At 37.3% G+C, this 16,191-nt stretch overlaps 1 protein-coding gene across 1 annotated transcript in view; it reads left to right on the top strand.

The window, feature by feature from the left end:
* Positions 1 to 1,375: 1,375 nt before the first annotated feature.
* The window catches only part of CD2AP (CD2 associated protein), a 90,939-nt gene continuing 76,123 nt past the window's right edge, over positions 1,376 to 16,191 (top strand). Inside the window, exon 1 of the mRNA XM_006201929.4 lies at positions 1,376 to 1,832. Coding sequence (XP_006201991.2) covers positions 1,829 to 1,832 — 4 coding nt within the window. The 5' untranslated portion in view covers positions 1,376 to 1,828. The remainder of the gene's footprint in view (positions 1,833 to 16,191) is intronic.

Genomic DNA, 16,191 nt, shown 5'->3' with positions numbered 1-16,191 from the left:
TAAGGGCTGGACTTCAGCTTTCTTGGCTTGTTTGTTAGTTAGCTTGGTAGGAGACAATGAACATAATACTCAATAAACATCTGTTGACCGAAAAAAGGCACAGCATGTTCCATGGTTTCAGTACAACACAGCCAGTATGTACATCTTTTTTAGGTGTGCATAATATTTTTTCTCTTTTCTCCTTTTTGGTCTCTGATTGTGACAGCCAATTCTTGTTATAAAGGTAACCTATGTAACCTTTTTAGAAGTAATAAAAGAATTAAGATGGCAAACGCAGGTGTATAGGAGATAGCGGGAATGGATATTTACAAGGTTGCTACTATGTGCCAGGCACTGTGCTTTGCACTGCAGCAATTTCTTTCCACACATTCTAGAGGTCCAGAGAGGTTAATATATCCAAAGTCTCACAAAGAATAAATGTCTGGGCTGAGTTTCAGAAACCCAAGTTTGCCTTGTTCCAAAGGGCAAAGCAGTTCTCGTGTTGGATGATTGTGAGAATTAAATGACAAAATTTCCTTAAAAAGCACCAGGCACTGTTGGCATTCGACAAATATTGCTCTCACACACATCTGTGGGAACTGGGTTTGCTTCAACAGGAAGGGAAGACAGCTGGCTGAATTAATTATATTTGTTTCTTACTCTAAGAAAGGATCATGTCTGATTACAATAATCCTATGTTCTTCTTCATATTGAGGCTAGAAAAAATGCCAGGCAATATCTCAAATCATTACTATCCCGGCTCACGCCCAGCACCCCCCCCCCATTAGGTAACAATTTAAACCATACTTTCAAAAGAGAAAAGGGATTTAGAAAGTTGTCTCCCGTGGACAGAGACTAAAGGAACCCAATAATTTACTCTCATAAAATAGAATTTATTTGGTGCCTAGGGTTATTTTCCCGACGAAGAAATGTTTCTGATTCACACGGAACTTTGCAAGGTAAACCACGGGTCCTCGTAGCAGCTGGGCCTCCAAAGTTCAAAAGTAAGCTGGTTCTCTCTCTCTTGTCCTCTTGTCTCTCTCGCGGCCTCTTTTCTTTTAGGTCCCCCTAAGCCTGCTACTCTGCAGAATGCAACACTGCAAAGTGGGGCAACTCAGGCTCACTCTGCCTGTCAGCAAAAAGTCTTTCCCTCCATCTGAGGCGACAAACGACACAGAAGGCGGGTCCCAGCTGCTGCGAAGTTCAGGGCGGAGGACTGCTCGCAGCTGTGTCGCATTCCGCCCCCATCCACTTCGCGCACCTGGACGCTGGCGGCGCGCGACCCCCGGCCGTGACGTCATCGCACCTGGCAGAAGCTGGGGGCCGGGCGGTGAGCCGGAACGCGGCGGGGGCGGGGCAGGGAGAACCGGGGATTCTCGCGAGATTTTCCTCCTCCCGGGCCCAGCTCCCGGCACCTTCCCGGCCTCTGTCCCGGTCTCCACCTCAGTCTCGGGCGTCGCGTACGAGGACGGCAAACGCCGAGGGAGCAGCGAGGGGCGGGATCTAGGGCTGGGCCGGCGCTCCGGGTTGGAGTCGGCGGCCGGGACGAGCCGGCAGGTCCCACCCCGCTGCGGGAGCGACCGAGGGTGGGAAAGCCGCCGTCTGGGCGGGCGGGGGAGGGCCCTCCTGCCGCCGCGTGTGAGGAGTCGCCGCCGCCTCGTCCTCACGGGTCGCGCTGACCCGACTGGCCGGGGAGCGCCGCGGGCGGATGGAGGCGCCTCCTCGCCCCGCCTGAGCTCAGGAGGGGCAAGAGTCGAGGGAGGGACCGCCTTCTGCCGCCGGAGCGGCCGCGCGAGCAGCCAGAGGAGGAGCAGCGGGCGCCGGGCTGCTCCCCGCGGGAGTCCCCAGCATGGGTAAGGGACTCGAGGGCGCTCCCCGTCGCCCGGCCGGACCCTCCCGATTCCGGGAGGCCGTTCCCCTTCTCGGTCTCGGCGGGGAGGGGACGGGGATCGGCCCCTGCGCCGCCACATCGCTCCCAGCCTGCCGCCCCTCCTCGCCCTGCCTTCCACCTTGCTCTTGTCGCGGGGCTCCAGGGTGCTCCGTCTCGTGCTTTTCTCCCCGCCTCTTTTCCTGGTCCCGGGAAAGGTGAGGGGATTGGGTGGGGGGCGCCGGATCACTTCGCCCCCGGCCCAGCTCCGCTCAGCCCCGAGCTTCCCTCCTTTCCCCAGCCTCTTCTTTCCTCCCGGATCCCGGGGGATGGGGGAGGGTGATCGAAAAACTTAACCAACTAGCACTTTCAACTTCTTTCTCTTCTGTGAGCCTTTGTATAGATTGGCCTTTTAAAGAATCTTGGTTTGTTTGTGAACGGCATTTCCCCCCCTCTGCTAAAACTTCCAAGGGATGCCTCAGGGCAAGGGAACCTTGAGTGTTTACGTCGTTTCTACCTAGGCAAGCGACTTGGCACTTAAATATTAAATCTCTTCCTGAGAGCTGGGTTGGGGTTTGGTAGGATTTCTGCGTTGAACCCTTTGAGAAGCAGTTTCCTGTTTGGAGTTAGACTTCCTCGCTAGGAGAGAAAAGTACAAGGCCTTATATGTTATTTACTATGTGCTTTAAAGTTTTGTTTGGAGCTAGAGAAAGAATGTCTTGCAGCCTGGTTTGAAAGGGAGTTTTGTTGAATAGTGTAACAGTTCTTTTGATAACATAGTTCGGTGTGGGCTAGGCACTACCCGCCTCAATCCTTTAAAAATGACAAGCAATTTAAAAGAGAACTTTTTTTTTTTTTAAATCAGTTGTGTGCCGCCATAAGGCATCAGCATGTTCTGTAAGAGTAACCGCAGTTTTGGTTTTATAGAGCAATCAGAAGGACGCTATCGCTTTCTGCAGTTGAGGAAAAGAGTTGGTACTGCTTCACAGCAACAAACTATGAACTGAAATGAACAATTCATGAAACTGACATGGTTTTAGAAGCAGGACAGATACAGTACTGCTGATGTGGCACCTACTGCCCACACATTGTTTTGTGGGAAATGCTCTAAGCATAGTGTTTGTAGACAGCCCTAACTCTTCTGTGTTTTCTTAGACTTTCCACTTTTCTGTCTCCCTCTTGCTTTCAGATAACTTTTGTGCACAAAGGGCCCTTAAACTTAGAAACAGTAAAACCTTTGCTATTTGGAACTTTTCAATGAATTCCTTTCTAATTGATTAGCTGAGTTTAGTGGGTAATTGAGGGTTTATCCTTTAAGCATTAAATTATAAAGCCACTTTAACCACTTTTGAGTGAAAATCAAACTAAAATTAAGTATGTAATTCTTTTCTGTCTTAAATAGGATGCAGAATATAATTAAATCTTTTGATGACCTAGGGTCATCATTTGTGACCGTCATTTACTGTGATGTGAGGGTCTGTTGGATTGTATATAGGACTGTAGATGAGATTTCTTTGCATTTTGAAGTTATTTCTTTATTATTTTCTTGACTGGTTTTAACCTTTTATTTTTTTGTATATATGTTTTTATTGAAGTATAGTCAGTTTACAATGTTCTGTCAGTTTCTGGTGTACAGCATAATGTTTCAGTCGTTTTTGAAGTTATTTAAGTAAATATTTTTCTGCTTTGCTATTGGATGTGCTTGTCACTATGATCATTGTCCCCCTCACCCTCCTGTCGCCAGTTTTTCTACAGGTGTGAAAATCATATTCAAATTTGTAATTCTACATAAAGAAAAAAATAAGTAGACCTCTATTTAGTGTGTGGGAGCCTCTTTTGAGAAAAGTGAGTATCAATACTTAGACACTGGAGCATCTATTTTGATTGTCCGGAGGCCTTTTCTTAATGACTTTGCTGTGTTCTGGTTAGGTGAGTTCCCACATTACCTCTCAACTTGACTACCCAGAACGTCTTTTTTTTTTTTTGGTGGGGGAGGCAATTAGAGTTATTTATTTATTTACTTTAATGGATGTACTGGGAATTGAACCCAGGACCTTGTTCATGCTAAGCATGCACTCTACCACTGAGCTATACCCCACCCCCTTCCCGAATTCTGTCTTTTGAAGGTTGATTACTTGGAGGCATTTGTAGTTAATTTTTGAAAGGTATTTCTCAGATATTTTCATGTGAATGTATACTTCAAAATTATTGGTTGTTTATTCATAATAAAATTATCAAAATCATTTAAACGGAGTTTTTGTCTTTAATATTAGCTTGGTTTTGCTGTCAGAAGTCTTTATTTCTTATGATTTAAGATGATAGTTTAAAATATATTTACATGATATGTTATCTGGTTTGTCACATAGTGAAAAATCTTTAGTTTCTTTGTTTTGTAATAACTTGAATACCTATTAAGTGATGGTTCTTACCTTTAGGTGGTACATATGGTTAAAAGGATGGGCTCTGGACCGGGACAGTTTAAGGTCAAATCCTGGCTCTTCTACCTACTAGCTGTTGTGACTGATCTTCAGTTTCTTAATCTGTAAATGGGATACAACTATCAACCTCATAGGTTGTTAGGTGGATTGAATGAGCTAATACATGTAAAATGCTTCGAATAGTGCCAATGCTGGTTGCTATTATTTTCATTTTCAAGTAAATTTGCCTAACTCTTGCACCAACTTGAAAAAAATTTCTCAATTTTTGACCTTTGTTAGAAGCAGCATATTGTATTTAAAGGACCAGTGGGATGAGATGATTTTGTACTAATGCAGAAATTGAATTTTATGTAATGTATCCTTAGAAAAATTATGTTGGAAGATAACTCAACATTTAATATACTGTGAGAAAGTATTGGTAGTAAGTTTAGTAGTTTAGGAAAAAGTAAGTGGGATGAGTGCTTGTAGGGACTTATTTGAACTTTATCTTAAACTAGAGCACTGTTTTTAGTTTCTGCATTTGTTAAATGTGGAAGAATGCTTATCATAACGAAATTTGAGGCATTCTGGGTGAAAGAATCTGGGGAGACCTTTAAGGAGATTGAAGGGCAATACTTGTGTTTTCTTATTCCAAAAGTACAGATCTACATTTTGGGGTAGAATAAGACAGAAAGCAAATGGTACGAAGTGTTACTATGTTTTTTTTTTTTTTTGAAAAGTTGAGTGGATTTTAAAGACTGAGTTTCTCTTAATTTTAGATAAGGTTTTGAACTTTTTAGTTTACACTATTTTTTAATGAGGTCACATACAATAAGTCAATATGTTTAAATTATGAAGCAATTAATGGATTGAAATATGCAGTTGGTTTAGAGATAATATATGCACTTCTATAATACAGTGATTTATTCCTTTATTTTACTTTGTTGCACTGTTTGGAGAAAATCTTGATTCAGACAGATAAGTAATGACATGGAAATTGCTTGCTAGTTGCTCATCTTTCAATTTCAGGATTTGCTTCAGTTAAACTAATCCAGAGCATGAAAGAGGAATATTAGAAAATTTTTGTTTCGAAGTTGGATCCCTAACAAATCTAATAATTAGTTGTATTTCTTAGTAACTACTCATGACCAGATTTTTTTAAGTGTTTCAAATTTTGAATAGTTATAATTCCATCAAATCATATTTGGGGTGAAAATTCATATTCATAGTATTTTATACTTTCTTATAGAAATGAGGCTGAAGTTTGCCATATATCTCTCTAAATGGGGGAGGGGGTTAGAGTAAAATGATGTCATAATAACTTAATTAGATGATCTAAGTTTTAACACATTTAAGATAAAGTTAAAAAAATAAAGTGCTTTTGGTTCATTCATATTGCCAATTGAAAATACCTTCAAATTTTTATTTATAAGTAGTAGTCTGTAACTTTCTTCCCCTTCTCCTCCTATCATGGAATATCCTCCGCATTAAATGCATTTGAAGTATGATAAATTTTCTAACGTATTTAAAGAAGTGGTGTCCTGTCAAGAGCTTGAAGTTAGGCAAAGAAAGAGATGTCATGATTCTTGATTTGGGTGAGAATAGGACAGCTGCAGAAGCAGTTCTTAGGTAAACTGGTGCAAATTATGAAATAGCTGAAGAGTTTGTGGTCAGAAAAGGAAGGGTGAAAAAAAAGCTAATATGAAGTGATTGAAATTTAGGTAAATTGATAATCATTGTGATGGATCTGTGACTTGCTTAATTGTCAGACTTGATATCCAGTTACTAGGCAGGTTACCTCAAGCAGGATTAAGTCTTTCTAAATGGAGAGACCAGAATGGTCTGGGAAATCTGGATGGAGGTCTATGTATGCCTATCGTTAGCTTGTCAGCATGAGGGGTAATTATAGCCAAAGGCGATGTGCAGACACTGGTGGAGTTGGCCAGCTTGATGTGGGAGTGACGTGGTGGTGCATAGCAGGCACTAGGTAGGGGTTCAGACTGGCAGCTTGGAAAAGGAAGGAAATGGGGTTTAGCAGTAAGTCTTGAAGACCTAGCAACAGGGAAACAAAACCAGACGGCCCAGATTTCTTACTAGAGATACAAGGTTGGTATTTGTTCCCAGGAAAAAAAGTGAGCTTGGTTCTTGGAGCTGTTTAGGATGATCGAAGCAGGAATATTGATAAGACGCTGTGCTCCTAAGCTGTAGATCACATGTATCCTGCCTGGGGCTACATCGGTAGCTGGATCTGTAAGTGGTCCTGGATAGCTGGGGTGAAAGGAGATCCTCTGTCTATAAATGCTTGAGGACATTCCCAGCTCACAGTCTAGTACTCACACTCTGTTTTTGATCTCAGAGATCTGTTACACTTGCTTTTTCTTTGCTGCTTTTCTTTTTCACCTATTCCTCTCCTTTCAGACCCAAAGCAAAGCAGATTACAAAGCTTCAGCATTCCCTTTCTGTTTCAGAAACAAGCACACAGCCCTTAGCAGTGTTAAGTAGTCATGACTGCCAGTACAATGATAAATGAGTAAGTAAGGCATAAGAAACTTGAAAATACTACCAATTGTTGATCCCATGGTTTCACTGTAGTGGTGTTAGGCTAGTTATTAGAAAGACCTTTCTTGGGGTTTGTTTTTGTTTGTTTGTTTGTTTGTTGTTTGGTAGAGTCCTTTTCAGTCCTCCCTCTTACTCCCCTGCATCACTACCACAGCTTTCTTTTAGGTTTATTTTAGATAGATGTTCATAGTGGTTCACAGAGTCATTTATTACCACTATTAAGCAGACAGAATTCCCTTCATAATTTACTAGGGCTTCTCTGACCCTAGATTGTGTCATAATGCTTTCATTTTTCAGTTGCAACTTTGATTTTAGCCCCAAGTGAGATAGATATTTTCTTTCTGGGTTCCTAAATGTTACTTCCTTCGGAAGAAATTTGACATTACCTCTTTTTTGTTTTCTGTTTGTTGGTTTCTGAAGGTCTCAGTTGCCTGGATGTTCTACTCACTTACTCTTTTCATTCAACTGAAAGTGTATTTACTATTTTGCACTTAAAGGACCCTTTACTATATTAAGAAACTCTGCTTTTAAAAGATTCATATTTGTAAATTGACATCTGGCCTAAAATGTTGATCTATTGTCTAGATATGGCAGTGTTATGGACTTTTCCTTTCCCAGAGCCTCTTTATACCAGATCAGTCCTTTCCAGGGCCTCCAGTAGACTTGCATTTTTGGTGTTAAAAATTTTGTATGCTTCCCATCATGATGATATTCTGCTTCTCAACTGACTTGCAAAACAGACTTGACTAACATAGGGTTCTGAATTCCGGTATCTGTTTTAGTGCCACTTAGCTCAGCTTCGTTTTGATGATGCAGTGTCCAGGTAATTCTCAGAGTGACTGTGTGGCATCTAATCACTAAGAATTTCTAGTAGAAAAATGCTTATGTGATAACAATAACTGTTACCACCAACATCAAGAGAAAGGTTCTACTACAAGATCACATAGTCAAGGAAAGGAGCTTTCGATATCGTATTAAGAGCTCGGAGAGCTGGGACAGATAGAGGTTTTGGTGTTGCAGGTAGTTTACAGCAGTGGTAGGCGTTGGGCATATTATTAGAACTGACTGGATTTTTAAAAAAATTTCACACAACTCTGGGAGATTCTGATGTGGATGCTTCTGGGTCTCCTTCCCTTCAGTTGTGGATAAGTGTCATGACTGTTGGGATGGCTGAGAGTGTTGTGAGAGGAGTAAGATGATAGGAATAAAACTCAACGTGTGTATCCTTAGAAATCCAAATTAGAGAGGGAATATAGTACATTAAGAGACTATATTCCAATGTCAGAAATGTTAAAATGTCACAGGAGAAGCATAAGGAAGATCAGGATAGAGATTCTTGCATTGCAAGGCAAACAGGATTTGTTCATCTCTCTTAGTTTGACCAGTGACATAGTGAGTACTTGGCAGCAGCCAAGATCCCACTCCTGGCACTGAGTCTTTAGAATGAAGCACAGTTGCATTTGAATTGCTATCTTTAAGATCCTTTTACCTGAAATACTGAAAGTGTCCTAACCTTCTTAGTCAGTGCCCCAGTACCCAGAAGGCCAGAACTTTATTTAACATCTGGACTGACTTTACGAACTATAAGAGTGTCATTCCTAGAGTATTTATTTGTCATGATTATTGTAAAAATCAAGTGCCAAATTGTTCGTTTTGGATTATAGGTATAGAAGTTCATATGGTTGTAAAATTGAGACCATATATTCTTGGCTAAAGTAGAGTGTAATGGTTTTAGGAAACACATTTAAAGTTGGTCTTTCAAATGTATACTCTTCTGCATGTTTTTTTCCTCATTCTTTTTTAAACTTTTAATTTACTTAGAGAAGTGTTTCACTATCAGGGTTTTTAAATTAGATTTTAATTGGAATTCCTGCTCTGCTGCAGGATATTGCCCCATGGTGAGTGTTTTGCCTTGCTGTTTCGGAGAGTGTGTACGTGTGTGCACATGTGCTCTGTGTGCAGGCTGTTTCAGATGAAGACTCCGTTTTTACTTACCTACTAATTAGACCATTCTTATTAAATGCATTTTGTGAAGCAATAAAAAAAATTCCCTTAAATGATGAAAAGAAATCTGTCGAAATTTCAGAAATTTCAGAACGTATGTCCAATGGAAATGCAGACTGTATTTTAAATCTCAGGGTAACCTCTTTCTCCCTCTAAATTCCTAAATTCCTTATATTCTTTGTATTCTATACAAGTAAAATGTAAATAAAAATTCCGTTGTTATTCTTTTGTTTCATATGTAATAACCTTACTTGTCCTGAGCTTATGGATGCCAGAGACCACATCACTTATTTTTATTTTATTAAAAATTTTAATACCCGTAGTAACTGGCAGAAAATTGGCAGCCTGCTGTGTGTCCACTAAATCTGTGATTCAGTAATGTTTTTAGTTTGCAGTAATTGGGGAGAGGAGGCCAGTCTAACTAATAATATAAAATTTAACTGTGTTGATATATGTCCACTGAAACCAGGCTAACGGAATGTTGCCAAGTGGATCTGTTTCATGTTGGTGGGTGGGGTCTAACTTTGTTTTTGGAAATACAGTTGACCATTGAATTACATGGGTATGAACTTTGCGGGTCCACTTATATGCAGATTTTTTTCAGTAGTAAATACCACTGTACTACAGGATCTGCGGTTGGTTGAATTTGTGGATGAGGAGCTTCGGGTCTGGAGGACCAACTGTAAATAATATTTGAATTATCATCTATGAGGAGGATTGGCCTCCCTACCCCCCATGTTGTTCGAGGGTCAACTGTAAACTCTTTAATCCTTTCTGTATGACTCATTGAGGTTCTTAAGTCCTTTTAGTAGAGAATCAGCCATCTATGTTATTAAACACCTTGTTGGATGGGTCTGCAGGTTACCTACTCCTTGTATGTTACACAGCTCTAGTAAATACAGGGGAAATTACATATTTTGAAGATGAAAGTCATTTCTTTATGAGTCTCCAATTTATCATGTTATATAAACTTAGGCATAAAGGCTTAATTTGCTTCAAAAAAGTTTGTTTAAAATAACTTGAGCAATGTTGCTTGAACTGTAAAATTATACCATCTTAAAGGATATTGTGAAGCAAGTATATATGCTTTTTTGAGGCATACTAAATTGATAAATTACATATATAATTAAAAATTTTCTAGTAGCCATGTTAAAAAATAAATAGGAGCAAGTGAAATTTATTTTAGTATTTTGGATATGTTGTTTTAAAGAAAATGCATTATTTCAACATAGTATGAAAAGTTATTAGTGTTCGTTTTTTTCCTTTGAAATCTGGTGTGATTTTACATTTATATAACATCTCAGTTTGAACTTGCCACAATTCAAGTGCTCAGTAGTCACCTGTGGATGGTAGTTACTAGCTGGACAGTGCAGTTTTAGAATGTAAATCTTGCAGGTTTGTTGTGAATCTGGTGAATATACATGAAAATATTTTAAAAGTGTTATGCAAGTATAAATTATTACATAAAGAACTGAACTATTTTAGGATTTGTTAATGGTAAATAAACCATTTTGGCTTTAATGATTAGTTTTGTATTAGATGCTTAATTAGTGGTAATTAAGTAACAAGTGTATTTACTCATGGAAAAAGTGCTCAGTTTAATGGATTGCATCTAATAAACTTGAAGTTTATTTCTTTTTCTAAATAGAATGTTTTCTGCAATTGGCCTACTGGTATTATTAGAGAATTTGAAGCTTTTGAATGACATTTGGTTTGTTAGTTGAGTGAATAATTTAGCGTTAGAAATAAGAGTAATAATAAGCTGTTTTTCCAGTTTATAATGGTTAATGAGATAAGTAAGATTTAAGAATGAAATTTTATAAGGAAATGAATACTGTTGATAAGAGCTCAAAAGAAAAACACAATTACTGGGGATGTAATAAGTTCTCAGAAATGACATGGGGAAAACATTTCAGAAGTCTGTCAGTTTTAAACATTTTATTAAAAGAATTAAGTTACTGTCTTTTGTATGCCTGCGTTTGTTTTTGGTGGATTCTTGGAAACAAGGAGAAACTCAAATAACTCGATTTTTTTCATGATTCTGATTATTCTTATAGGTTCTTTCAGTTGTCTATATAACTTCACTATCTTTTTAAGGTTGGCTTAGAAAGTGAGTAAAATTATCTTTTACAGAACTTCCCATTTTTTGGTGAGCTTAAATTTTCTCTTTAGCTGATATTTTGCTGATTATTAACATTTAGGAAATGCTTACAATGCTAGACACTTCATCAAGCATTTAATCCCATAAGAGCATTCTGGGGTAGAACAGCATTGTTCCCATTTTTCAGATTCAGAAATTAAAATTAGAGAGATTGTTACTCACCCAAGGTCAGAGACAGGATGTGGAGAAGGGTCAAATTTGCACATTCTGGGAAAGGAGGGGAATGTTGAGCAAATAAGATGAATTGAAATGACTGTCCATCCTAATGTGGTTTAAAAATGAAGAAATGTGAATATTTATTACCTAAAAATTGTGAATTAGCATTACACATGTATTTGGGGAACGATTTTCTCTTAAAAGACAAATTTTAACTGTGTGTTAACACACAGTTGGTCTTTTACTCACCTGTCTAGTAGGGTATTATAGGATATTTTTGGTGACACGTATAAAACTTTATGACATATTCATTGATATTTTAAAAAAGTCTGGCTTAATGTGCTTAAAACCAGTTTTTAGTGTTTATTCAGAGTTAATAGCGGATTGAAAATGTCAGGAGTATTTAAGTGAATTTTCCACCATTTGCTTGTTAGATAGATTTTGTATGTTTGTTGTTTTTAGGATTTATTTTGGGAGGAGATATTAATAACGTGTACATGGCAATATCTTTGGTTTGGACTAATTTTTAATCAGTTTTCGTGAGATTAAAATCCTTTTCTGCTTTAAAACTTTGCTTAAGGTAATTTTTGTAGATATCTGTCACCTGTTGATATGATTTAGTAATGTTTAAAGGAATGAAATACTGTGTAAAAACTTTCTTACCACATTTTCTTTGCTTCCCTTTGAATATATGGTAAGAGTATATGGTATTTGGCAAACTTTCACACTCTATTTTTTTTTTTCACACTCATTGTCACATTTATTTCTCTGTGATTTATCATAACACTTTCACACTCTATTTGAAGTTCAGAAAGGAGGGGTGGGTTTTATGTATAATATCTTAAGAATGACTGGATTTACTTATCTCTGCTGAAAACCATAAGAAATGCTGCTTATCAGTTCTGTTTAACAAGCTTGAGGAAGTAAATGACAGAAATTCTAATATTATACATACAGCTAAAAGGACTTCACGGATGATACTGTTCTTTTTATTAGTATTTTTACTCACAGATCCTGGGTAGCTGTAGGGGACCCATATCATGAAATATCATTGGTTAATGACATTAAGCAGTGTTCATCAATTTTTCATTTCTCCATTTATTATAAAGATAGTCCTGGAGTATGTTTCTAGTAAAAATTTTTTGGTTTATGGTAAAAAATAAATATTTAATCCTGGAAATAAAAACTAAAAATGTTTTTTTTGATAGAAAATAAGAGGTAGAACCATGGAAGTGTATTTATCATATTACTACTTCTTTGGCAATAAAGCTTACAGTTTTTCCATAGTGAAGTATGTTTTTGTTAATTTTTGTGTAACTGTGTAGTTTGTCCTTTGATGTAATAAAGGTTACTACTCAGTGGACTAATATAACCAGTGCTATAATGTAAATGAGGTTCACTTGACAGACCCAGTTAGATGCCATTGTGCCACTTACCTATATTGCACTGACCCAAAGCAAAGTAAACGTTCCCTCGTGAATGCTCATACAAATCAGACCTGTTTGGAATATGTGTCAATTGTTGACATTATTTTTTTCATGAAGTGATACTTCATTATCAAAAAATACGTGTTTATTAGGGCAGAACAGTCAGAAAGCTTCTGTAGTATTGCCATTAATGTGTCTGTGCATAATCTTTTAAAAAAAACTTCTGGATTTTAGGATTTTTAAGCTTGGTTTTCAGACATTCTTATTTTAAAAAAGATCACTATTTTCAAATTAAATGTTTTAAAAACATACTCCACCAGCACTACCTCCCACCCCTTCCCACAGCCAAGTTGTTAAGTAAAAATGTTTCTTTTGTTTTTGTTTTTTTTTTAAAGTGAGGGTTAAGTTCTTAGAGTGGCTTAGTGTACTTTTTAAATACTTCACTTTCTTTTACTTGTTTTTCAGTCTAGTTTTTCATAGTTTTCTTTTTGGTTCCTACAGATACTTTTAATTCTTTGTCTTGTTTGCTGCAAGTATTCAGCAGTTTTCAACTTGTTGGCTTTGAAATTTTGATTGTTTTGTTTGCTTTAGTTTAGAAATTTCTTCTATCTCCGCAATTTTGATATTCACTTCCATTTCCTTCCCTCCCTCCTTGCCTTCCTCCTGCTCACTTCCTTTTGTTTGAGACAGAGAAAGAGAGTGTTGAGTTCTTTTTTACTCAGAATTTGTGGGATATGGTATGAGATGAAATTCTGTATGTGTCATGTTCCCCTTATACAGAGGTTTTAAACCCTGACAGTTTTGTGTTGACATTTTGGGCTGGAAATGACTTGTGGGGGAGGGAGGTGTCTGCCTCATGTTCTGATGGATGCTTAGCAGCATCCTTAGCCTCTTCTCAGTAGATGCCAGTAGCATTCCCTGAGTTGTAACGGCCAAAAATACCTCCAGACATTGCCAAAGTGTCCCCTATGGGGCAAAATTATCTTGGTTGAGAACCATCGCCCTAATATAAATTAGCTCTGGATTTACATGTTATAAATCCAGTTATCCTGAGAGAAACTGAGTTGCTATTTTAGCCCCAAAGCTTATGTTTTCTGGGGTAAAGCTTAAAAGTAAAGACTTCATGCTGGGAACTTTTTACTGGGACCAGAGGAATTAGGTTTACACACACATATAAACAAAGGCTAATTCTTATTGAATGCTATTTTAGAATCTGTGAATCATTTGGTTTTTCTTTTTACATCTATTTATATGATAAATTAGATTTTCCAAGATTAAACCTATCCCATGATAGACCTTGCCTATTTGTGGTAGCTAATTATCTAATTATGTATTGAATTCCCTTTATTGACATTTTATTTAGAACCTTATCTATTTGAGAGGGTACATTTCTGGGTGCAATCTTTGGTCTTAGTAGCATTCACATTATTTCAAAACTGATTAGTTTAAAATAGTGAAGCTTTGTAGCCTTGTTTTGTGTTCTGCAATAGTTTTGAAAGACTTAACCTTTAAAACAAGCTGTCTATTTTTGGTAACTGATTTTTGAGGTCCTTTTTTTAGACTACTTTGATTTTATTCCTGGATTATTGATCTGTTACTTTAAAAAAAGTCTCTTGAGTAATTTTTTTTTAATAGAAACTTACCGATTTCATTGCGATTTTTAGGCTTGGAACTTCATGGCATATCCAAGAACCAGCCCAGTTTCACAAGTTCTCACATGCCTCTGGGCTGCTGAGTCTGACCCAACTCTCTACAGCATCTCTTTTTTAGAGTGTTGAGTTGACAGATCTCTTTGTGTATTCTGTAATCTCTTGTGGCTCCAGTTTATTTTTCATTGTTCATCCTGATAGGCTTCTTTGAGGTATTCAGTCTTTTGAGATGCTTTGGAAATGGATTGCTGGATAAGTTAACCATACACGGGCTAGTGCTGTTTGAGATCACTGAGTAGCACTGATCAGTTAAATGCACGTAATCTCAGTCTTGTACTAGGATGGCTATTCAGACATGGGTAAAAATATCCCCGGATACCTCGGAAGAATTTATTTTGAAGTTTACTGTCTTCAGGAAGATCTGGTTCATTTAGCTCTAATAAGTGAGATGTTAGTGTTGGGTTTTTTTTTTAATATAGTTTGATTATCTGAGAAAAATTTCAAAAAGAATCTACTTTAACATGTGTATAAAAATAGCTCTTACTACAAACTGATTTTTAATGCATAAGTTAATTTCACCAGAAAAAACATGGACTGTGTTAAAATGAAAGTTGGACTTGAATAAAGATTTAATTAAAATAAAGTGGATAACAGGTATGAAAGTCAACTCAGTATAATTCTGCAAGGTGATAAAAATAAAAAATAATTGAACATTATTTAAAGAGGAGTTCATTGTACTGACCTGATAGTTACTGCTGGAACATATTTTTTATCATACCCTTCATAACTCATTGTAATATTTTTAAGACCATTTTGTATACTGTATGTAATAAATATTGTGTACATCGTGTATGTACACATATTATATGTAAACATATTACAAAGGACACTGAAGTGTTTAACAATTCTCATATCCACATATACACATTATAATTAAATAGATGGCTAAGGGCAAGTAGCACTTTAAAATTGAGTAAATAGTCAGCCTTGCAAAACAGTGCATTTGTAAGTCAGGGATTCTTGTTCCATATGATTTGTTTTATGGAATTTGTGGTTTCTAAGATAGTAGGGTGATGTGGTTAGATTGGCATTAACCTTTTTGTATTGAGTTTGATCTTGATAATAGAATGGTAGAATTTTATCAGAGAGTGGGATAGATGAGATTTATGACTTTAATGATTCCTTTCGGGTTGAAACATATCCCAGATGGCTCTAACTGGCTGTCCAACTAGGTGAAATGTTTCAGTGTATATACTGTGGGACATAGCATCAGATACCCTCCTGTATTACCTCGGAACAAAATCCTCATTGGGAAAGAGTGACATTACAGTAAGGAACACTTGCATATTTGAAGTTCTGCCTCACTAACATTCCCTAAATATGGTACACTAAAGGATACCAGCATTAGTGACATCTTTCTGATTGTAAAACCAACATCAGTTCATCCTAGGAGGTTTAAAAAATACAGAGAGAATTGAGGAGAAAAAGACCTGTAAAATTCTACAGAATGAACAGCTATTTTGATGTATTTCAGGTCTTAAAAAGTAAATACATTTTACAGATTTGGTTCATACTTTACGTATACAGTTGACCCTTGAACAGTGTGGGAGTTAGGGGTGCTGACCCCCCCACAGTGTTGAAAATCTTGTGTTTTTAATTTTTAGTTTTAATAACTTGACTCCTCCTCGACTTAATTGCTACTAGCCTGCTGTTGACTAGAAACTTTGCTAATAACATAAGCAGTTGATTTTCATTTATTTTGTATGTTACATATATTATATACTGCAATAAAATAAGCTAGGGAAAAGAAAATGTTAAGAAAATCATAAAGAAGAGAAAACGCATTTATAGTACTGTATTTATTGACAGCATAAGTTTATGTTATCTGCTTCCAAGATGAATCATCAATCTGTAGCTACATCAGTATTGTCTTTATGATACAGAACACTATAGACATTGTATGTATTGCTAA

Source organism: Vicugna pacos, chromosome 20 (genome assembly GCF_048564905.1).
Source record: "Vicugna pacos chromosome 20, VicPac4, whole genome shotgun sequence".
Classification (NCBI taxonomy): domain Eukaryota; kingdom Metazoa; phylum Chordata; class Mammalia; order Artiodactyla; family Camelidae; genus Vicugna; species Vicugna pacos.
This window is presented reverse-complemented; position numbering and strand designations above follow the sequence as displayed.